Source organism: Prinia subflava, chromosome 13, assembly GCF_021018805.1.
Source record: "Prinia subflava isolate CZ2003 ecotype Zambia chromosome 13, Cam_Psub_1.2, whole genome shotgun sequence".
NCBI lineage: Eukaryota > Metazoa > Chordata > Aves > Passeriformes > Cisticolidae > Prinia > Prinia subflava.
In genome coordinates, this window is record NC_086259.1 from 18,746,746 (window position 1) to 18,765,935 (window position 19,190).

At 47.8% G+C, this 19,190-nt stretch overlaps 1 protein-coding gene across 2 annotated transcripts; it reads left to right on the forward strand.

The window, feature by feature from the left end:
* The first annotated feature begins 2,647 nt into the window (after positions 1-2,647).
* Positions 2,648-15,575, forward strand: MTHFSD (methenyltetrahydrofolate synthetase domain containing). 2 transcript variants are annotated; one of them, XM_063410873.1, is made up of 7 exons: positions 2,648-2,875; positions 3,264-3,377; positions 4,409-4,522; positions 6,176-6,266; positions 7,036-7,148; positions 7,360-7,485; positions 14,932-15,575. In XM_063410873.1, the coding sequence occupies exons 1-7, from the start codon at positions 2,729-2,731 to the stop codon at positions 15,436-15,438; spliced, it is 1,212 nt and encodes a 403-aa protein (XP_063266943.1). In that variant the 5' UTR covers positions 2,648-2,728; the 3' UTR covers positions 15,439-15,575. The 2 variants fall into 2 exon arrangements, with proteins under 2 accessions (XP_063266943.1, XP_063266942.1); XM_063410872.1 differs by lacking the exon at positions 3,264-3,377 and adding an exon at positions 3,420-3,533 and having other exon boundaries at positions 2,652-2,875.
* Positions 15,576-19,190: the final 3,615 nt, after the last annotated feature.

Here is a 19,190-nt window from a genome sequence, read left to right on the forward strand (position 1 = left end):
AACGGAGAGAGAGGATGAGTGGAGAAAAGTGGGCAAAGGGAGAGGAAATGTAGGGAAGAAGGGAATAAACAGGAAAAAAGAGAAAGGAAGAAATTAAGGAGGAAAAGAGTGAGGGGGGAAAAGGAAGGAAGGAAGGAAGGAAGGAAGGAAGGAAGGAAGGAAGGAAGGAAGGAAGGAAGGAAGGAAGGAAGGAAGGAAGGAAGGAAGGAAGGAAGGAAGGAAGGAAGGAAGGAAGGAAGGAAGGAAGGAAGGAAAGAAGGAAAGAAGGAAAGAAGGAAAGAAGGAAAGAAGGAAAGAAGGAAAGAAGGAAAGAAGGAAAGAAGGAAGTTCTTTCTGGCATCAGTCCATCCAAGACCCATTGATGCACATGAATCTCTCCCGGTTTTGCACCTGGAGCAGGCAGGAACCTCTGGCTGCAGGGGCCGGTCCATCCCAATTTTTCCGACATTGCGGGACTCAAACAGGACAGCAGGGCCAGCCCCAGCTGCCTTAAGGTGCCTCCTACACCGGGTTATTTCATAAACATAAATTCACTCACACACTCTCTATTCACACATGGAAATCCACACTCTTTTCATTAATGAAACGCCATTTAAAATGCTTCCCTTTAAACTTTGCAGCCTTTTAAAAATTTTCACCACTGAAGCCCAAGCAGAGCATTATGAATGGTTTAAAGCTCCTTTTTGGGTGCATTCAGGCTGATTTTCGTGGCTGTCCTGGCATGTTCAGCCTGCAGTTCCAAGGAATGATTCCTGCAGCACAAGGAGTTTCTTTCTGCATTTTTCCCAGGGTTTGGATTAATCTGATTCATCTGTCCCTCCCTTTTTTAGGTGTATTCACAAGCTGTGGGTGTTTCAAGGGAGCGCTGAGTTTTGTTTGTTTCAAAATCCCAGATCCTTTTTTAACCTCTTTCACTGAATTATTTGATTCAGCTTGGTAAAAATGGATTTTAGAAGCTATTCAGGCACATCCAAAGATTGATTTTATTTATAAAGATGTGGTAGCCTTGTCTGCTTCCCAAAGAAAAGAATTTTTCCTGTAGCATCTGTATGAGCTGCTCCAGCTGCAGTGACAGAAAAGAGCCTTTGAAAGGAATTTGGGGCAAATTTCAGCCCTGTGCACACAAACCAGGGAATTGAACCAGCAGGAAAAAATGCCACATATCAGCAAACTCCTCATTTTTTTAAGGTAAACTCCCCTGATTTGTACACAACAGCTCGGGCCCTCTTTCCTGGAAGCAAATCCTCGGAAGGAACAGCTTTGCTTGGAGGGAGATGTAGGTGGTCTAGAAGGATCCCAGCCCTGCTTGATCATTAATGGATTAATGATTAATGGATTAATTAGCAGCACTGCTCCCCCTCCCTTGGGGTGGGGACGGGTCCCAGCTGGGGTGGGGACATTGGGTGACAGTGGCCAGGCAGTGTTGGCACTCCCAGCCCCAGCGATTGCTGACCCCAGGCCCGATCCCCAAATCCTGCAGGGCCAGCAGAGCCACCGGGAGTTTTCCGGGAGTTTTCCGGGAGCTGGGAGAGCAGGAATGAGCTCCAAACACCTCGGCCCAGCTCCGCATGGGTGGTCTGCTGTGCCTGGAAGGATTCCCACTGGCTCCAGCAGCATTCCGAGCTCGGGAAAGGCTCTTCCCAAACCCCAGCGCTTCAAAGCCTTTATTTCTTTTCTTTCTGGACGCTTACAAGTGAGAAGATGAAGCCTCACCGCAGCATTTATCGCGGTGCGCCGATATTAATCCGAATTTGGGAATTGCTCAGGGGGAAACACTCCCGAACTGGGAAGAGCCTTGGCCTTTGTGGAGAAATAAAAATAAACAGGAGTTTGCATCTGCCCAGCTCCATCTGAGTACCCAGATTTGTTCCGCTTTTTTGGGCAGCTCTGACGGGGGATGAGGATCTGCAATATTCGAGCCAAGCACAAACTCTGAGGGCATTTCCCCCTTCCTGCCACGCTTTGAAATAAACTTCGGTGCTTTCGTTGTTCCCACGACCCCTCCATCCCTCTGTGCCCAGGAATGTCGGGATGCTCAGCGCCCTCCCTCAGCGCGGCATAGTTTTAATCAAATGCACTAATTCTATAAATAATAAATCACGCAAAACAAATCGTTTATTGTCTAATTAAAGGGCAAGTAAGAAGTGAACCTCCAGGAAGCCGGCGGACTGGGGGAGCCACGTAGAGGCTGGATATTAATTTATTCACCACCAGTCAATTTTAAATGGAAAAGTAATCAATGTGAAAGATTACTTTACAAAAAGTGGGGTGGGTTTTTAGCCCCAGCTATAGGACGTGATGGAAAGCCCGTGATATTTGCATAATGCGAGAGGAAATCTCACATTAATGCGCCAGCACAGCCTTTTTTATGTTCAATTCCAGAAATAAATCGGCTCCTGAGCGATCTTCCCTCACCCCGCTCCCCCCCAACTTTGCCTTCGAGGCGTTTTGAGCCCTCAGAGCCGCCGTAGCCTCCGCGCGAGGGCCGGAGGGGGCGTGGCCGCCGCGGAGGCTCCGCCCCTCCGCGTTACCATGTGGGCGTGGTCTGGCGGCGGTGACGGAGGGGCGGGCGTGTGAGGAGGGCGCGGTTGTGACGTCACGGCTGAGGGGCGGGGCGGCGTGACGTCACGGCGCGGCGGAGGGAGCGGGAGGGCATGGCGGTGACGTCACGGCGGGCGGGTGAGGGCGGCGATGGCGGTGACGTCACGGCGGGCGGGTGAGGGCGGCGATGGCGGGGCCGGGCCGGGCGCTGCCCGCGCTCCCCTCAGGGCGCTCCTCCAAGTGGGACATCCGCGAGAAGGTGTGGGAGCACCTGGAGGCCTCGGGCCTGGCCGAGTTCCCGCGGCCCGTGCGCGGCCGCATCCCCAACTTCAAGGTACGGCGGCTGCCGGCGCCGGGAGCCTGAGGCTCCCTCCCTCCCCCGCCTCGGGCCTGCCCGGGAGGGGCTCCCAGTTCCCCCCAGTTCCCCCCAGTTCCCCCCAGCTTCCTGGGCCAGCCCCTCGCAGCCCTCAAAGGAAAGAAAACAAGACCACCTTGTTAATTATGCAGACACAGAATGGTTTGAATTGGAAGGGAATTTACAGCTCAGTCAGCAGGGACACCTTCCACTATCCCAGGTTGCTTCAAGCCCTGTCCGGCCTGGCCTTGGACATTTCCAGGGATTAAGAGAAAACTAGCAGCCCCTCAATTAAAAATCTAGAGGGTGAAAGGTTCCAAATTGCCCAGTTCCTGGTATTTTATCCACCGATATTTTACGCAAACAGGGCGCCTCCCATGCTGCCACGAGGCTTCTGGGCTTGCAGGAGTTCCAGGCTGCCCGCAGAGTAAAAATAAACCCCGATGCTCCCCAGAGGAACGCGCGCTTCCTGACGCTGGAAGTAAGTGAATACATCCTCCTGTTGGCTCCTTCCCTCCCTCAGGGCTCTCTCCAGGCCTGCAGCTCTCTCGGGGAGCTGGATGTGTTCGGCAGGGCGCGGGAGGTGAAGGTGGATCCCGACAAGCCTCTGGAAGGAGCGCGGCTGGCGGCCCTGCAGGTACCGAGGAGGGGCTGGGAGGGGACACCAGAGCCTGGCACTGCAGCTTCAAGGGGTTTTAGATGTTTTATTTGTGGACCTTGAATCAACAGGTGGCGTGGAATGGTTTAGGTTGGAAGGGATTTGAAAGGTAATTTCAGTTCCAGCCTCCTGCCATGGGCAGGGACACATTCCTCTATTCCAGGCTGCTCCAAGCCCTGTCCAGCCTGGCCTTGGACACTTCCAGGGATTCAGGGGCAGCCACAGCTTCTCTGTGCAAGGGCCTCCACACCCTCACAGGGAGGAATTTCTCTCTAATATCCAACCTAACCCTCACTTTTGTCAATTTGAAACTCTTATCTTTTATAAAGCTATTTAGAGACATAACTTTAAAGGAGGGGATGTGTTTAAAGGAGTGTCCTCAAATATCTTCGAATGTATGTCTTACTTCTTATTTCTTCAATTTTCCTCTTATTTCTTCAATTTTCCTCTTATTTCTTCAATTTTCCTCTTATTTATTTCCTCTTATTTCCTCTTATTTATTTCCTCTTATTTCCTCTTATTTCTTCCTTCTTATTTCTTCTTATTTCTTACTTCTTATTTCTTCTTATTTCTTCCTTCTTATTTCTTCTTATTTCTTCCTTCTTATTTCCTCTTATTTCTTCCTTCTTATTTCCTCTTATTTCTTACTTCTTATTTCTTATTATTATTTGTTATTATTATTTCTCCTTTTTATGGAATTTCCCTGTGTTGGAGGAAGTTAATCTTACAAGCACTACACAATCAACAGCACTAACGACAACACAACAAATTAATACTTGCCCATGTAGTTTTTAATGCGTGACAATAAAAACATTTCCTCAGTGCAAAACAAACTTTTTCCTGTGTTTCCCCAGGCCAGGAAGACTTTGCTGGTTCCCACACCACGTCTGAGGACTGGGCTGTTCAATAGGATCGTTCCCCCTGCAGGTGCCACCAAGGAGATCCTGAGGAGATGTGCCACGTCTCAGGTGGGAACGAGGGGGCAGGGAGGGCTGGATTAACCCGTGGGACACTCTGGATTTAGGATGGATCAGAAATACCTTCCTGTTCGGATGTTCTTCCCGGGTTTGTGTACACAACTGCCGTTGATAATATTGAAATCGGGAGATAATTTAGTCTTAGCAGGATGGGGTTGGTATTTCTGAGTTATTTTTGGAAAATCGTGAGCAGCTTGAGGTGAGTTAGATCTTTCTTCGTGCTCCTGCATTCTGCAGTTTTGAGCTGCTGAAGCCGCTGGGGAATATTTTAGTGCTCTTAGGTGTTACCAGACAGGAAAGACGAGGTTTTTTTAAGACTACAACATCCAGAGAACCGTGAATTGTGACATTTGCAGGCAGTGAGGCCCGGACACGTGGTGATGTTTGGGTTTGCAGCGGTCTCTTGCTGCCCTCTCGTGTTACAATCTCGCTGCACAGCTGAAAGCTTTGGCCAGAGAGCCCTGGCAGGTTTTATATCCATCTTTATCTGCCAGGAAAACCCAACTGGTGCAGCACGAATAGGTTACTGCATGGATTTATTCCTCCTTTATCTCCTGCTAAAAGCAGTAAAGTTCTGCAGCAACCCCATAAACGATGAGGTTGTAAATGGCTGGTAATTAGTAGTGACTTTCTTTGTTGGAAGTTCTCTTGGAGTCATTAACTAATTAAGCTGTTCAGGGCTGAAGAGCACTTTTAAAAGAGACCTTTCTCTTGGCCTGCTCTGATCTGGGCTCTTACCCCCAGCCCACTAATGAAAAAACGCTGCTGGCAGTTTGTATTTACAAAGCACAGTGCAAACAGTCCTTACCACACTGCTGGGGAGTGCCTGATGGGCATTAGTGCCACAAATTACTGAATTCTTGGGGTTTGGCTCTGCACAGGAAACGTTTGGCTCTTTATTGTGATCTTAATATCGTTAATTTATAATTAGCACCAAGTTGAGTTGGTGTGAGGAGCATTTACAGTGTGCTGTACACATATATTGGGAGTGATTGAATCACAAGATGTATTTTTAATAGTTCTAAACCTCTGATATTTAAAAACCCAAGTAAACATAATTTTTAATTTCCGCAATCTGGACAGAATTTTCATGAAGATGAGAACAGATTGAAGAGGAGTGGGTGGGGTTGAACAAGGAGAAAGGGGAAGAAAAAAATAATTGTATCACTTTGAGTAACTTCAGATTTCTTTGTGCTGTAGCTGTGTCTAAATTAACTTTGTGGTTTGTATTTCAGAATTAATTGAGGCATTTGTAGTGCTCTGGTATTCCTCAAGTTTTTAGCAGAGTAGGGGAATGTAAATAAGAAGTGTCACTTGCCCTCGTTTTTAGGAGCAGATTTCCAAAAAAGTGTTTCAAAATATCAGGTTTTGATCCTAAATAAATAACCTTGCTTCTAAAAGTGCCCACCTCCCTCAGCTCTCCTTGCAGTGTGCCAAAATTCTTGTCACTGTAGCAGGGAATCTATTCTAGGATTCCCTGGGGGATAACTTCCCAGACATGTACAGCTCGGCTAAACATGGGAGAGACACTTGGAAACGTGGGGAGTTACTTGGATTTATCAAAATATCCTGAATTTCTGCCTCAATGCTTGGAAGATTGTGCACTCTGCAAACCTCAAGGTTTTGGGGTTTATTTTCCTGCAGGGTGTCAGAGACTACAGCGTCCCTGTGGGGCTGGATGGGAAAGCACAAGTGGACCTGGTTGTTGTGGGATCAGTGGCTGTCTCTGAAAAAGGTAAGGAAAAACTTCCAGCAGAAAGGTCCCAACCCCCAGTCCAGTGCCAGGACAGCCACAGCACGGCAGGGACAGATTTTATGGAGACACAGAAGGGTTTGTGGCCTTGGGTTCTGCCTCTGTGTGTGACAAATCCCTGTTCCAGTCCCAGCAGGAAGCAGCAGTGCCTCCAGGCACACAGCAGTGGGCTCAGAGATGTTCTGGCCCTCAGGAAAACTCTGAGGCAAGCAGTTCTTGGTGTTTTAAGGGAATCCAAGCAGGCTCCCTGGTCAGAGATCTGCTCTCCTCACACAGGCTGTGTGAAGGGACATGTGTTAGAGCTGCTGATTCAGGACCTATTTGGGGATCAGATTCTGCATTTTCTAGTATTTTGGAAACCTGCTGGTGCTGAAAAACTTTCCACTGACTTTATCCCTTGCCTAAAATAACACAGTTTTTATATGTGACCCAGACTCCTCTTTACCCACATTAACCTGTGTTGGACATGAATAGAAGGTTCTAAATACAACTGCTAAATAAACTGCTGTGTTAACTGCATTAAATTTGTTTATTCTGAATGAGAACCTTCTGGGATCTTTTAGGAGTCATTGAAACTGATGTTTTATTTCCTTTCAGTGCTGATTTCAAGGAAAGTTGCACTCTGTGTGAGATGCTGGTTTTCTGCAGAGTTACAACTTGCAGGCTGCTCGGTTAATTACACAATTTTAACAACAACTTTCCACCCTGCTGTTGGGTTGTTTTGTTTTTTTCCCACTTCTCTGTGCTTTAGGCTGGAGGATTGGCAAAGGGGAAGGTTATGCAGACATGGAATATGCAATGATGGTGTCCATGGGGGCAGTGCAGGAGGACACACCTGTGGTCACCATCGTGCACGACTGCCAGGTGAGCTCAGATCCTCAAATGTCCCCTCTGCAGCAGGGAGGGAGCTCTGGGGCACTTCCTGCTCCTTCTGGAGAGGAGACATGGAATGATGCTGGTTTGGCATCTTTATTCCCATTGTTTTTGATGGATTTTCATGTGACAAGACATCAGGAATGGGGCACAGTTTTGGGGAATTTGTTTTTAGCTGCTTAACCAAATCTCTGCCTTGTAGGTGCTTGACATAGCAGAGGAGCTGGTGGATGATCATGATTTAACTGTGGATTACATCCTCACCCCAACAAGGACTATCCAGACAAACTGCAAACGGCCAAAACCTCAGGGAATAATGTGGCACAAGGCAAGTTCAGTCTTAATTCAAATTAAATCATAAACCTTTGCTGCTGGTGGCTTGCTGGTCCTAATAACCTGCTGACAAACCCCCCATTTTTACATATAAACATATTTTATTATTAGAAATACTTGGTAAAAGAGCAGATGTGTTTGTGAGGTGGAACAGAACAGCAGCATCTGTGTGCAGTGGGTTCAAGGGGTAATGGTGAGGAGGAGAGAGATTTCCCTCCACCTCTTTTCTGCCTAGTGTCAGAAACTTCCTCAGCTTCCCAAATAGTTTCAGAAGAGCCTTGAGTGAATTGTTTTACTGGAGGTTCCTGCTGGGAAAACATTTTCTTTGTCATTGGATTTTCATTTCTAAACTCACCCAGTTAGGGAGCAGACACAATCCTGCATGAGGGAGTGCAGCAGCAATGCTGAAATGAGGATTTGTGCACCCTCATCTTGCAGAAACAGAGGAATTTTAAGGGAATACTCCCAGGGAAATCAAGAGCTGTTTGGGAAAATTTGCCAACCAGCAAAAAGAGTGAAATTTCTTTAGGTAATGTATCTACAACAAACAGATTCTAGCCAGGACTATTTTTATTCCTATGGTGGGAGAACATTTTACCCTGCCTGTGGTTGAGGATTTGAGGTTATAAATAAATAAATAACAGCTCTGTCTGGCCTAGTCTGTCCTAGTGAATTTTTTCCATTGAATTATTTCTGAATTGTAATTTTTTTAGGATATTATTGGATTTAATTGTGTTGAAGGCCTACCCCTTGTGCTCCATCCATCTTGCCAACATACTTTTGATCAGTTTGTCTGCCTTGGTGTCAGACTTCTCAGTAAGTGGCCTTGCTGACACTTTTTTATTTCTTTTTCTGTGCCTTTAGCAGAAGCTAAATTTTCTGCAGCTCTCACTGAGAATGGAGCACAGATTGAATATTTGAGTGTTTATTTGAATATCTGAGTGTTGATTTAACACCTCAAACTGTGTGGATTAAATAGGAATATTGGAGAAGACCAGGCAGAGCAGGGATAATCATCACTTTTCTGTCTTTTTGGGACCAGAACAAAGTGTGGTGTCTGTATGAAGAAGAAATTACCATTATTCCCCAGGGAAATGAGTGACATTTATTTTGTTGGTGCCTGTGGTGATACCTGCACGTTCAGCTCTTGCCCACAGGGTTTGGAGGTGGGAGGTCTGGTGAATTTGATAGGGGCTATTTAAGTGTTTGTCCTTTGGATTTTCCTGGCTATTTCTCCATCATTTTCCCTCCATCCTTTTCTCCTCCTGGCTTTGCTGGTGCATTCCTGTTCCTCAGAGCAAAACTAAATGAACCAAGAGGCAGAGAGTAAATAAATCCTCCAACATTCTAAACATGTCAACAGCAAGTAGCTTAACTTCATTGTGAAGACAAGTGAGGTGGAAAATACACTGCAAAAAAATCCTTGATCCTTGGGGAACAGGGCTGGATCAGGCCAGGACAATGTTTAGGAGTTTGAAATCCAGGTGTTTGCAAATATGGGATTACAGCTAAGGGTTGCTGCAAGGATGTGCTGCCAGTGATGCACACTGTGGGTTTGCAGCTCCAGAGGGAAGGAGCAAACAAATCCATGGCTCCATTTCCATGCTGCATTTCCTGGAGTGCTCTTGTGTGTTCTGTGCTGTTTCAAGACCCTTAAAGAAGTGGGAGAGCCACAATATCATCAATACCAAAGAAACTTTGTCAAGCACTCTAGAAACACTTCTAAATCCACAGTGCTGGGGGGTGTTTGTGGAAGTTTTGTGTCTCTGAGGTCAGAGTTTTGGGACATCAATTTGAGTTATTGGAGGGCAGCGAGAGCTGCTGAGAGCTGAGCACTCTGGAAAACTTTATTTGGATGCCAGTGGAGAATTATTTGGCTTCATGTGTCTTGAAAATCCAACCCATTGTTTCTGGGAACTCTAAATTCATGAAGCTACTTGCTTTCTCATTTAGTATTTTCTGTGGGTAACTGTGATCTTTATCTGGGACACTGGCTATTATATTTGTCCCAATTATCAAGTTATTTGTGCTGTGCTTATTTTAAATTGAAACTGTACAGACAAATTAAAATATTTGAGTTCATGAAGAGGGAAATGAGAGTAGTAGGTGGAAAAATCACTGTATTTTACCAAGCATTTCCTTCTGGTTTTGAAATAATTCTTTTGCTGAGAATTTTATAGGAATAGGAAGAGAATTAGGAAAAGAATTTTCCTGAAATGAAATGGACTGGGGGGGAGTCCCAGTGGCAGAGATGGAAACCCTCCGACAACAAACAGCTTTGATTTGGATCTTGGATAGAATATTTGGAAAGGAAAGCTCAAAAAATGCACTCATCCAAGCTGGCAAATCCTTTAGCAGAAGGGAATCGCAGTCAGCATAGCCAGGGCTTTGTTTTGGTGAGTTTTTTGGGACAGTGGGAGCAGGGAGTGCTTGCACACGTGGTCACACATCTCAGCACCGCTGCAGCGTCCCCGGACTGCAGCTGCCACGGGTGCATTCCAAGTGTGGCTTGCATAAGTGTCTCCTGAGGGACACCAGCAGGCTCCACGGGCTGCCAGCTCCCAGAAATGTGCCCTTGGATTGTGTGCACATATTTGGACATTTTGTGCGAATGGATGATAAAATGTTCAGCTGTGCTGGCCTTGCTGAGCCGGCCTTGTCTGTGCCACAAGTCCCTGTTTGCTCGGAGCTCCTGGAAATGAGGAGACAGCACCAGAAGTGGGGTCTGTCCTGGAGGTCTTGAACAATCTGAGGATGGGCAGAGATGAAACAAAACAGCTCCTGCCCACCTGTTTGGAAGGGCTGATGGATCTGCAGCTCTGGAGGTGTTTGGTGGTGCCAGGGCAGCAGCATCAGTCTGCATCTTAAAATCATGGAATGGTTTGGCTTGGAAGGGATTTGAAAGGGAATCTTATTCCTTATCCCTGCACACCTTCCACTATCTCAGGTTACTCCAAGCCCCATCCAGCCTGGCCTTGGACACTTCCAGGGATCCAGGGGCAGCCACAACTGCTCTGGGCACCTGTGCAGGGCCTCGTCACCTTCACAGGGAACAATTCCTTCTCTATATATAAAGTAATTTTTCCCCCTTCCATCTTGAGGCCATTCCCTTGTCCTGTCACTGATGAACAGTCCCTTCCTTGTAGCCTGTTCTGATCCTGGAAGGTGCTGGGATGTCTTCAGGCTGAACAGCTCCAATTTGCTCAGGGGAGGTGTCCCAGTCCTTGTACCAACTTTGTGGCCTCCTCTGGACTCAATCCAACATTCCATGTTTTTCTGCTGCTGAGGACACTGGAGCTGAGCACGGGAATCCAGGTGGGGTCTCACAAGATCCACGTGTTCCTGTGTCAGTGGTGAGGAGCTGTGGGAAGCAGAGTGAAATAGCAGGATGAGGACAGCATCCAACCAGTCCAACCCAATCCCAACCAGTCCAACCCAATCCAACCCAACCTGCCCTTCCCTGTGTGCCTCACTCCAGGGCTGCAGTGCTTCCAGGGAAATCTCAGTGCTGTTTGCCTTGGCCTGGGCTGGCTCAGGGGTCAGCATTACTCACTCTGACAGGACAAACACATCAAACACATCCTGCATTCTCCCCAGCAAAACCCTGGAAGTGTTTGTGCTCGGGTTGTGTGGGGGCAGAGGGTGAGGACAGCCCTGGTGTTGAGCAGGGAGGCTGCAGGAGTCCATCTGCCACCACATCTCGGGATCAATCCAGGTGTCACAGCAGAGGATGCTGTGCTGGGAGATTTGTGCTGGCACTCAGCATCCAGGACTTTTTTCTTCTTGTTTCTGTCAGAAAGGGGCCACGTTTCCCTCCTCAGCTCCTTTCCCAGTAATTGTGTGCCAGAAGAATTCATCCAGCCTGCTGTCCTCTTTCCCCAGGGCTCCCCCAGCCATGGCAGGGAGCAGGCAGGGTTATTAAATGATGAATTATCTTTGGTGGAGTTATTTTTAACCCAAATCACTTCAGAGTTTATGGCACAGACCCACGAGCACTTCTGTTGGCCAACCCCAGAGGGCTGAAGTTGGAATTGGTCTGGGAATTGGTGGTCGAGGGATAACAGGAAACTTCTTCAGCTCTGGTTTCACTACCAAAGCTAAATCCCAACACTCAATCCAAAGTTTAAAAACATCAGTAAATGCTTTGGCCTTGATTTTAGAGGATGGGGGAAGCTTCCAGTGCTGGGTTTGCCCATGTTCACATAGCTGGATTAACCAGACTTGAGCTGGAGTGTCCCCTAAATTCTGGCTTAGCCTAAAGCAGTAGGGACAGGGACAGGGTTAAACAAGGCTGGGGAGGACTGACCAGCCAGCACAGCACCCAGGAGTGTGCAGCTTCTTTGAAAGAGAGGAGGAATATCTCTGGCCTCTCTCCACATGGAAATAAATCCTTGCAATCCTCCACAGCTCACAGGACAAAAGGATTTTTTTTCATGATTGTAATTAGCAACACATTGTACTACCACTGGGTTCTTTTGTTTGCTCTTTTGCAACAGAGCAGAACAAGCTTTTTCCTCTGCCCTGCCACCCACTGCCCCCTTTGCCCTTTCAGTTCTCACTCTCAAAACCCCAAAAACCCAATGGATTTGTTTGTTGAATTGAAACCCCAAATCGAGTTTCTACCGTTCCATAGCATAAGAGGGAGAAAATAGGGAAAGATTTAGAAGGTTTGACCCAGCTGAAATGTTCTCCTAGACCCCAGAGCAAAAAGCCCTTAAGGTAAATCCTCTGTCCTCTTGTGACAGGAGGGTGTCAGCTGGCAGTGTCAGAACTTGTCCAATGTTTTTTACAAATCTTTGCTAATACAAAAAATTACAAGTCCTAAATCTGCTGCCTTTGCTTTGAAGGTTTGTTGCTGTTGTGTCTGCACAGGGCTGGATTTTAAGGGAATGACAGAATCACTTCATGGTGGTGTTTGACCAGAACTTTAAAGAAAATTCATAGTTCATAGCCCTTACAAAAATCCCAGAATCGCTGAGGTTGGAAAAAAACCTCCAAAATCATCGAGTCCAACCTGTGACTGATCCCAGACCAGACAACTGAGTGCCACATCCTGGACCTTAAACACTGCCTGGAATGGGGGCTCCACCACCTCCATGGGTAGTAATTCCGATGTCTAATCCCCCTTTCTGGGCAGAAATTCCTCCTAAAACATAAATGCTCTTGTCACTGCATCTTCCTGAGTTGCCAGGAGCCTGAAAGTGTAGCTCCAAGAGCTGCAGTCCGATGCCAAAATCTACTGAGAAGAGATGCCTTGTGGAAGTCTCTTAGAGATTGTGCTGTTCCCTGGATTATCTAAATCTGTCCTTGGATTGTCCTTGAAAGCCTGGGAATTCCAGAGTTTATCCTCTCAGTGCCCATCTCTGATTGCCCTAATCTCCAAAGCCCTGAGGGTTTGCCCTTGGTAGCATTTCCCTTTCTCACCAGACACCCAACCCATGCCTTGGCAACGGAGTTTAATTTCAGGGTGAAAGGAACAGTTCTTGGGAAGAGGTGGAGGTTGTGCTTTGGGCCCAGGAGTGATTGGTTGCATGAGAACAGAAAAATGTTTTTCCTGTTTGGTTTAATTAGCATAGAGCTTACATTTCACATCAAAATTTGATAGAGGACAACAAATGTTCTTAATTGTTGGCCAGGACAAACAAAGTGAGATCCTTCAGCCCTTGGTTTGATGTTGTATCACTCAGGGAAGGGGAGTTTGCTGTCAAACACAACACCTGGAATTCTTGGCTGAGAAAAACAAATGAGCTCCAGAATGCACAGAGTAGTAACTCTGTAAAATCTGAAAATTGTCTGCACCTTTCTGAATGTGGAGGCTCCTGGAGAAGTCCTCAGAGCAATTCTTTGCTGTTTGCTGTTGTGTTAGCAGAACTAGCACAGGCCTTATGGAAATCATATTTTTATTTAGTTCCCTCCTGAAATAAAACCTGCTTGTTTGCTCTTCAGAAGATGAGCCCTGGAAGCATGAAGAGAGTTCTGTTGAGTGACTTTCCTGTCACCTCATCCTGACACTGCCCCCACCCTGGCTTGGCTTTTCCTCGAGTCCCCAGAGGGCTGAGCTTGATGTTGTGCAGATCCAGGCTGGCTGTGCCTGTAACTGTAGGAGCAGGAATTCAGAGGGATGAGTGAGGTCTGGGCTGGGAGATCTGCAGGGATAGACTGCTGCTGCTCCAGCCCAGCCTCCAGAGCGCACTGCCCTGCTGGAGTGGCCCACTCACATTCTGGGCTACTAGCCTGGGTCTCTCCTAGCTCAGGCATTGCTTCCCCAGGCTCTGTTTTGCTCCCTAAATTTCAGCATTGGATCTGGTGTTGATGGATGTTGGATTTGTCCAGCAGCCAAGCAGGAATTCCTCCTCCTTCCAAGCGCAACGTGCAAGCCAAGAGCTCGACCACATTAGCTGGGGAACCACTGCATTTCCTGCCAGTGTCTGAGTGCAGCCTGGGGCATCTCATGCCTCACATGGATGGGGTTCAGCTGTTGAGAGCAAGAGCCCTTCCAGAAAAGCTCTTTGGGAGCAGGGCACGGATGGATGGATGGGAGGAATAACGGGCTCACAGTGTGCAGTGTCCGAGCGCTTCCGTTCCCTGCTCCAGCCCAGCACATCCGTGTGGGATCTGAGGAGCTGTGGGTGGTGTGGGAGCCGGGGTGGCACAGAGGGGACGTGCCCCAGGCAGGGGATGTGCCCCAGGCAGGGGATGTGCCCCAGGCAGGGGATGTGCCCCAGGCAGGGGATGTGCCCCAAGCAGGGGACGTGCCCGAGGCAGGGGACGTGCCCCAGGCAGGGGATGTGCCTCCAGCTGGGCACACATCCACAGGAGCCCTGCTCCAAGGCACGCTCCCGCTGCAGCTTCCACCATTGTGTGACCCAGCCCACGGGATGTCCTGTGCTGGGGCAGAAGAGCGCCAGGAGCTCTGCGGAATGGAAGTGTCTGAGGGATTGGGATGGATTCTGCCAGAGCAGGGATTGGGATGGATTCTGCCAGGGCAGGGATTGGGATGGATTCTGCCAGGGCAGGGATTGGGATGGATTCTGCCAGAGCAGGGATTGGGATGGATTCTGCCAGGGCAGGAGCACAGGCCCTCAGACAAAGCAAACACAGAGGGAAAACCAGGAGAATGCGGATCTGAAAGCACTCGGATAAATAAAGGTCAAATGGAACAGTCCTGACTTTGGTTGGGATTTGTCTGCTGGGTCCACGTTGTGCTGCTCGCTTCAAGAGTCACCAATGTTTATTTTTGTCCTGCAGAGTGTATTTAGGGAGAGACTTGCCAATCAGGCTAGCAATTAGGAACATTTGGAATGCTCTGGCACTCAGCGTGGCAGCAGGATAATAAGGTCCCTCTCTTTTTATGGCACAAACGAGCTCTGCTGCTCGTCATCTTTTTCTGGAAGGCAAGAAATCCTTTTATAATAATTACATCCATCCTCCTCCTTTTTAGGTCAGCTCTGAGATGCTGGGAAAAATCCCCATCCTGAAGACTCTTCGATGCAGGGAGAAGCAGGCTGGCAAGGATGTCACCCTCCAGGATGAGCATCCAGCCCTGGCAAACACCAACAGAGCAGCGATTTCAAAGAAGGTGATGGCTGCAAACACCCAACCACAGCCTGCTCCAGGCTCAATGGGACAGCTCCATGTGGAAAGTGATCCTGGAAATCCCAGATTGGAGGGATCTGACACAGTTACCACAGTGTATGTGGGGAACTTGCCTGGCAGCCTGCGGGTGAGCGAGCTGAAAAGTGCTCTGAGGGAACTGCAGGTGGTTCCTGTTCGGTTGAGCTGGCAGGGAGCACAGCACAGGGCTTTCCTGGATTACAGGGACCACGGAGCTGCACACAGAGCTGTGTCCTCCTTGCAGGGCCTGAGCCTGGGGGGCAATGCTCTGACAGCAGAGCTGGCCAAGGGCCAGAGGAACAAAGGGCAAGGAGAAATCAATAGTCACAGATGAGTATGAAGGAGAAAAATAAACAAATTAAAAATGGTGTTTTCATCGTTTTGTGAGAAGCCAACCTGAAGTTTTAAGGTTTTTAGTAACCCTCAGGTTTAACAAAACCAAATTTTTCCACAACCTGTCCTCACTCCTGCACTTGGACATGCAAAGGTTTGTCCCCAGAGGTGACAGAGGAGCCATTTCTCTAAAAAGAATTGCCCACAAAGTACCCACACTCAGTTTTGGTGCTCTTTGGTGTTTTTGTTAAGCCTGGCTTAACACCCTGCCCCTTGGCACCTGCAGCAAGGCAGTTCCAGTCCCTCAGTTAAGGTTGGACCTGTGAGGTTAAAAGCCAGCAGCAGCAAATCTGTCCTAAGGGTTACAATTCTGTTTACTGAAAAATGGGCTTTGCCTATTGAAAGTTTTGAATTTATTTTTTATTAGAATGGGAGAGAGATTGTTCTTTTTGTGCCTTGAGGAGTGGCTGTGGAAACACTGGCTTAATTCTAGTTTTAGTGAGAGCTGGTAACATCAGGTGGGAAAGATGGGAACCCTTTTCTCAGCTTCTTGCTAAATCAGCCCTTGGTCAACCTTATATTTCTTATTTCAAAGGAAAGCAAATCCCAGTTTTCTCTGCTTTTCCCCAAAACTGCCTTTCTGATGGATCGGATAATTGTATAATAGCTGCTGTTCCTGATTGTCTCTTATAATCCTTTGCCTCTGAAATAACATTATTAATAATAATGTTATTATTATGATAGTGGAAATGAAAAGCAGGCACACCATGGTCAGAACTTGTTGGTGCTTAGTCTGGCATGGAATTCTTTGGAATTTGCTGGAGATGGTCCCAAAGCCTCTGTGCCTTTGTCACCGTCCCTGATGCTCTTCCACATCATCAGTGAGAGGGGTGAGACAGCTCCACACAATTTCTCCAGGTGAAACTGCTCCCAGGCCCTGTCCTGGGCATGAACATTCCCTTCCAGTGGAATGGCCAATAATGATTTATCTGCTATGGCTCTTATTACCATTTTTTCCCCCTTAGGTTTCCTATTCCTGAAAAACAAGTTGACTTTTGGCCCAGCCATCCTTTCTAAACAGAAGCACTTTTGCCAGTGATGCTGGGCATGTAGTCAAAGTAAGCATCTAAATGGATTTATTTTTTTTTTAAAGTAAGAGTTGGAAACTTTATTTTTTTTTTTTAGCCAGGGAATACTGTTAAGTATATTTTAAGGAGATTATTGTGCCTCGAGGGTCAGGTATTTATTTCAGTATTAAATAAAAAGTTCTCATCGTTGTCATGTGGCTCTGTAGGGAAGGGCTCAAGGAAAGCTTTGGAGCTGCCTCCAGCCCTGGGGACCAGCACAGGAGGGCCCTGGAGCTGCTGGAGAGAGCCCAGAGGAGGCTCCAGGATGGGCAGAGGATGGAGCAGCTCTGCTGGGAGGAAAGGCAGAGAGAGCTGGGATTGTTCAGGCTCAGGGCTGAGCTCATTGTGGCTTCCAGATGGAAGTGACGACTCCTCCTGAAGGAGAGGGACATTCCTGACACTCCTGTCCTGGAGTGACAGGACAAGGGGGAATGGCTTCAAAGTGACAGAGAGCAGGGTTAGATGGGATATGAGGGAGAAATCCTCCCCTGGGAGGGTGTGGAGGCCCACAGGGTGCCCAGAGAAGCTGTGGCTGCCCTGGAAGTGTCCAAGGCCAGGCTGGGCACTGGGGCTTGCAGCAGCCTGGGACAGTGGAAGGTGTCCTTGTTCACAGCACAGGGCTTGGAACAAGATGATCTTTCAGATCCCTTCCAACCCAAACCATTCTGTCATTCCGTGAACTTCGTGTAAGGTCAACAAAGGATCTGGAAAAAATCAGTAGCTCCATTCCGTTCTTGTACAGCTCCAAATGATTTCCAGCATCACTCAGTGCAAATTCAGACAAGCGCTGCACAACCCTCTGGGTCTCATTTCAGGGCTTGTGCATTCAAGGCTGAGAGTCAGGGTTATGTTACTACCCAAACACACTCCCTGCATCATCAGCTTCCACAGCAGAGGAAAGAAAAGCAAAAAAATAATTATCCATCCCTGCCTGCCCCTTCCAAATGATGGCAAATTGAGTAATGGGATCATTTGCTGTTCCTTTTGACTCTGGGATATTTCTTGCTCTGCTGAAGATGTCCAGGTGACCTTAGCAGTTAAAAACCAGTTGCTCTGCCAACGAAAACTTCCAGCATCTCAAACTTCCCCTGTTGCATTTCAGGTGGAACCACCCTTTTCTGGTCACATTTGTGGGAATCACATCCTCTGCCTTCTCTCCTTTCTTCCCATCTGAAGTTTCAGTGCAGATCTGTTTATGTGTTCTGTAAGTGTGGTAACTTTGCTTTCCTCTCAGCCCAGCCTGCAGCCAGGGGCCGGTTTTATTTGGACAAACATCTTTTTCTGTTTGCAGTTGTGGTGCTGAGTGAAGCCCACAGGTGAGCAGTGTCCAAAATGTTGGCTCTTTCCAGCCTATCACTTTTTTCTGTCGTGTGTTTCAAGGCTGCATTTTGCTGTATTTCCTCAGTATCCTGTTGCTTTCCCAACTGAGAGTTAAACTCCAAACCATGAGGAGATGCTGACTAGGGGTGTGCAGCAGCTTGGGAATCAGGAGGAATTTCTTCATGGAAAGGGTGCCCAGGGAGTGGTGGAGGTGTCCAGGGAAGGGCTGGACGTGGCACTCAGTGCTCTGGGCTGGTGACAAGGTGGGGATGGGGCACAGATTGGATTTGATGATCCTGGAGCTCTTTTTCAACTTTTATGATTCTACAAACTGTAGTTAGGAAGGAAAATAATTACTGTAAGCTGAAGCTTATTAGCATTTTGAATGGACTGGGAAATTCTGCAGTGATCCTGGTATTTTTGATCAAGGTCATTAATAAATGTCAAGGTGCTGCCATCTCAGTCAATCCCTCTCTGAAATCAGTGCAGTTCTGCCTTGGAGAGTCAGGAAAGCAGGGGCAGGGATGGGGCTCCTGGTGCTGCTCCTCTCCAGCTAAAAGACCTTTCAGTGCCAGCTGCCAAACTGCTGTTGAATTAAATTAAATTAATTAAACACAAGAGTGGCCAAGGCACAGCCCTGCACGGCCTTCTGGAGTCTCTAGCTGTGTGATGTGGATTTTCTCTTGTGGGCTGACCCTAAAGGAAGCAGCAGATGGTGCAGAAAAAGTGAATGGGGCAGTCTGCCTCTGTCAGAGCTATTGTTCCAGGCTCTCTGCATGCTCAGGAAGGCATCACTTAGAGCAAAGTCAGCAGGGATTTCTGGGAGTCCACAAAACTCTGAAAGGCAAGAGATTTTATTGAATCCTTGGCTTCTGATCTCATAAGGAATCTCGAGGAATCGAACCCTGCTTGTGTTTTACTCTGGCCCAGACCAAGGCTGTGCAAGATACCAACAATCAAACCATAAAATCCATACCCTGAAGTATTCTCCAACTGAATTACCAGCCTTTAAAGAGCAGAAGACTTACTCAAGTCATAATTCCTCACTCTGTACCTGCTGCAGCTGTGACCTGTGCCCAAAGACACAAAATGTGCCTCATCCCTGGTGGATCCCAGCCCGGTTTTACTGCTCTGGACTCATCAGAAACCATCAACAGTGGCAAAGCAGTGCCTGGGTGCTGCAGAAAAGTCTGAAATGCTGCTGATAGATCTCTACTCTGCTTTTAATGGGGAATGAAGTGATGCCCAGCACAGCCTGGGGTGCAGCAGCAGCAGAGCTGTGTGATGAGAAGAAACGTTCAGCAGT

Bases quoted from the DNA above. Each gene is read 5' to 3' on its own strand.
- MTHFSD (XM_063410873.1), top strand. From the start codon at position 2,729: ATGGCGGGGCCGGGCCGGGCGCTGCCCGCGCTCCCCTCAGGGCGCTCC. The intron at 4,523-6,175 runs GTGGGAACGAGG...ATTTTCCTGCAG, and splicing joins GGAGATGTGCCACGTCTCAG to GGTGTCAGAGACTACAGCGT. The intron at 7,149-7,359 runs GTGAGCTCAGAT...TCTGCCTTGTAG, and splicing joins CCATCGTGCACGACTGCCAG to GTGCTTGACATAGCAGAGGA.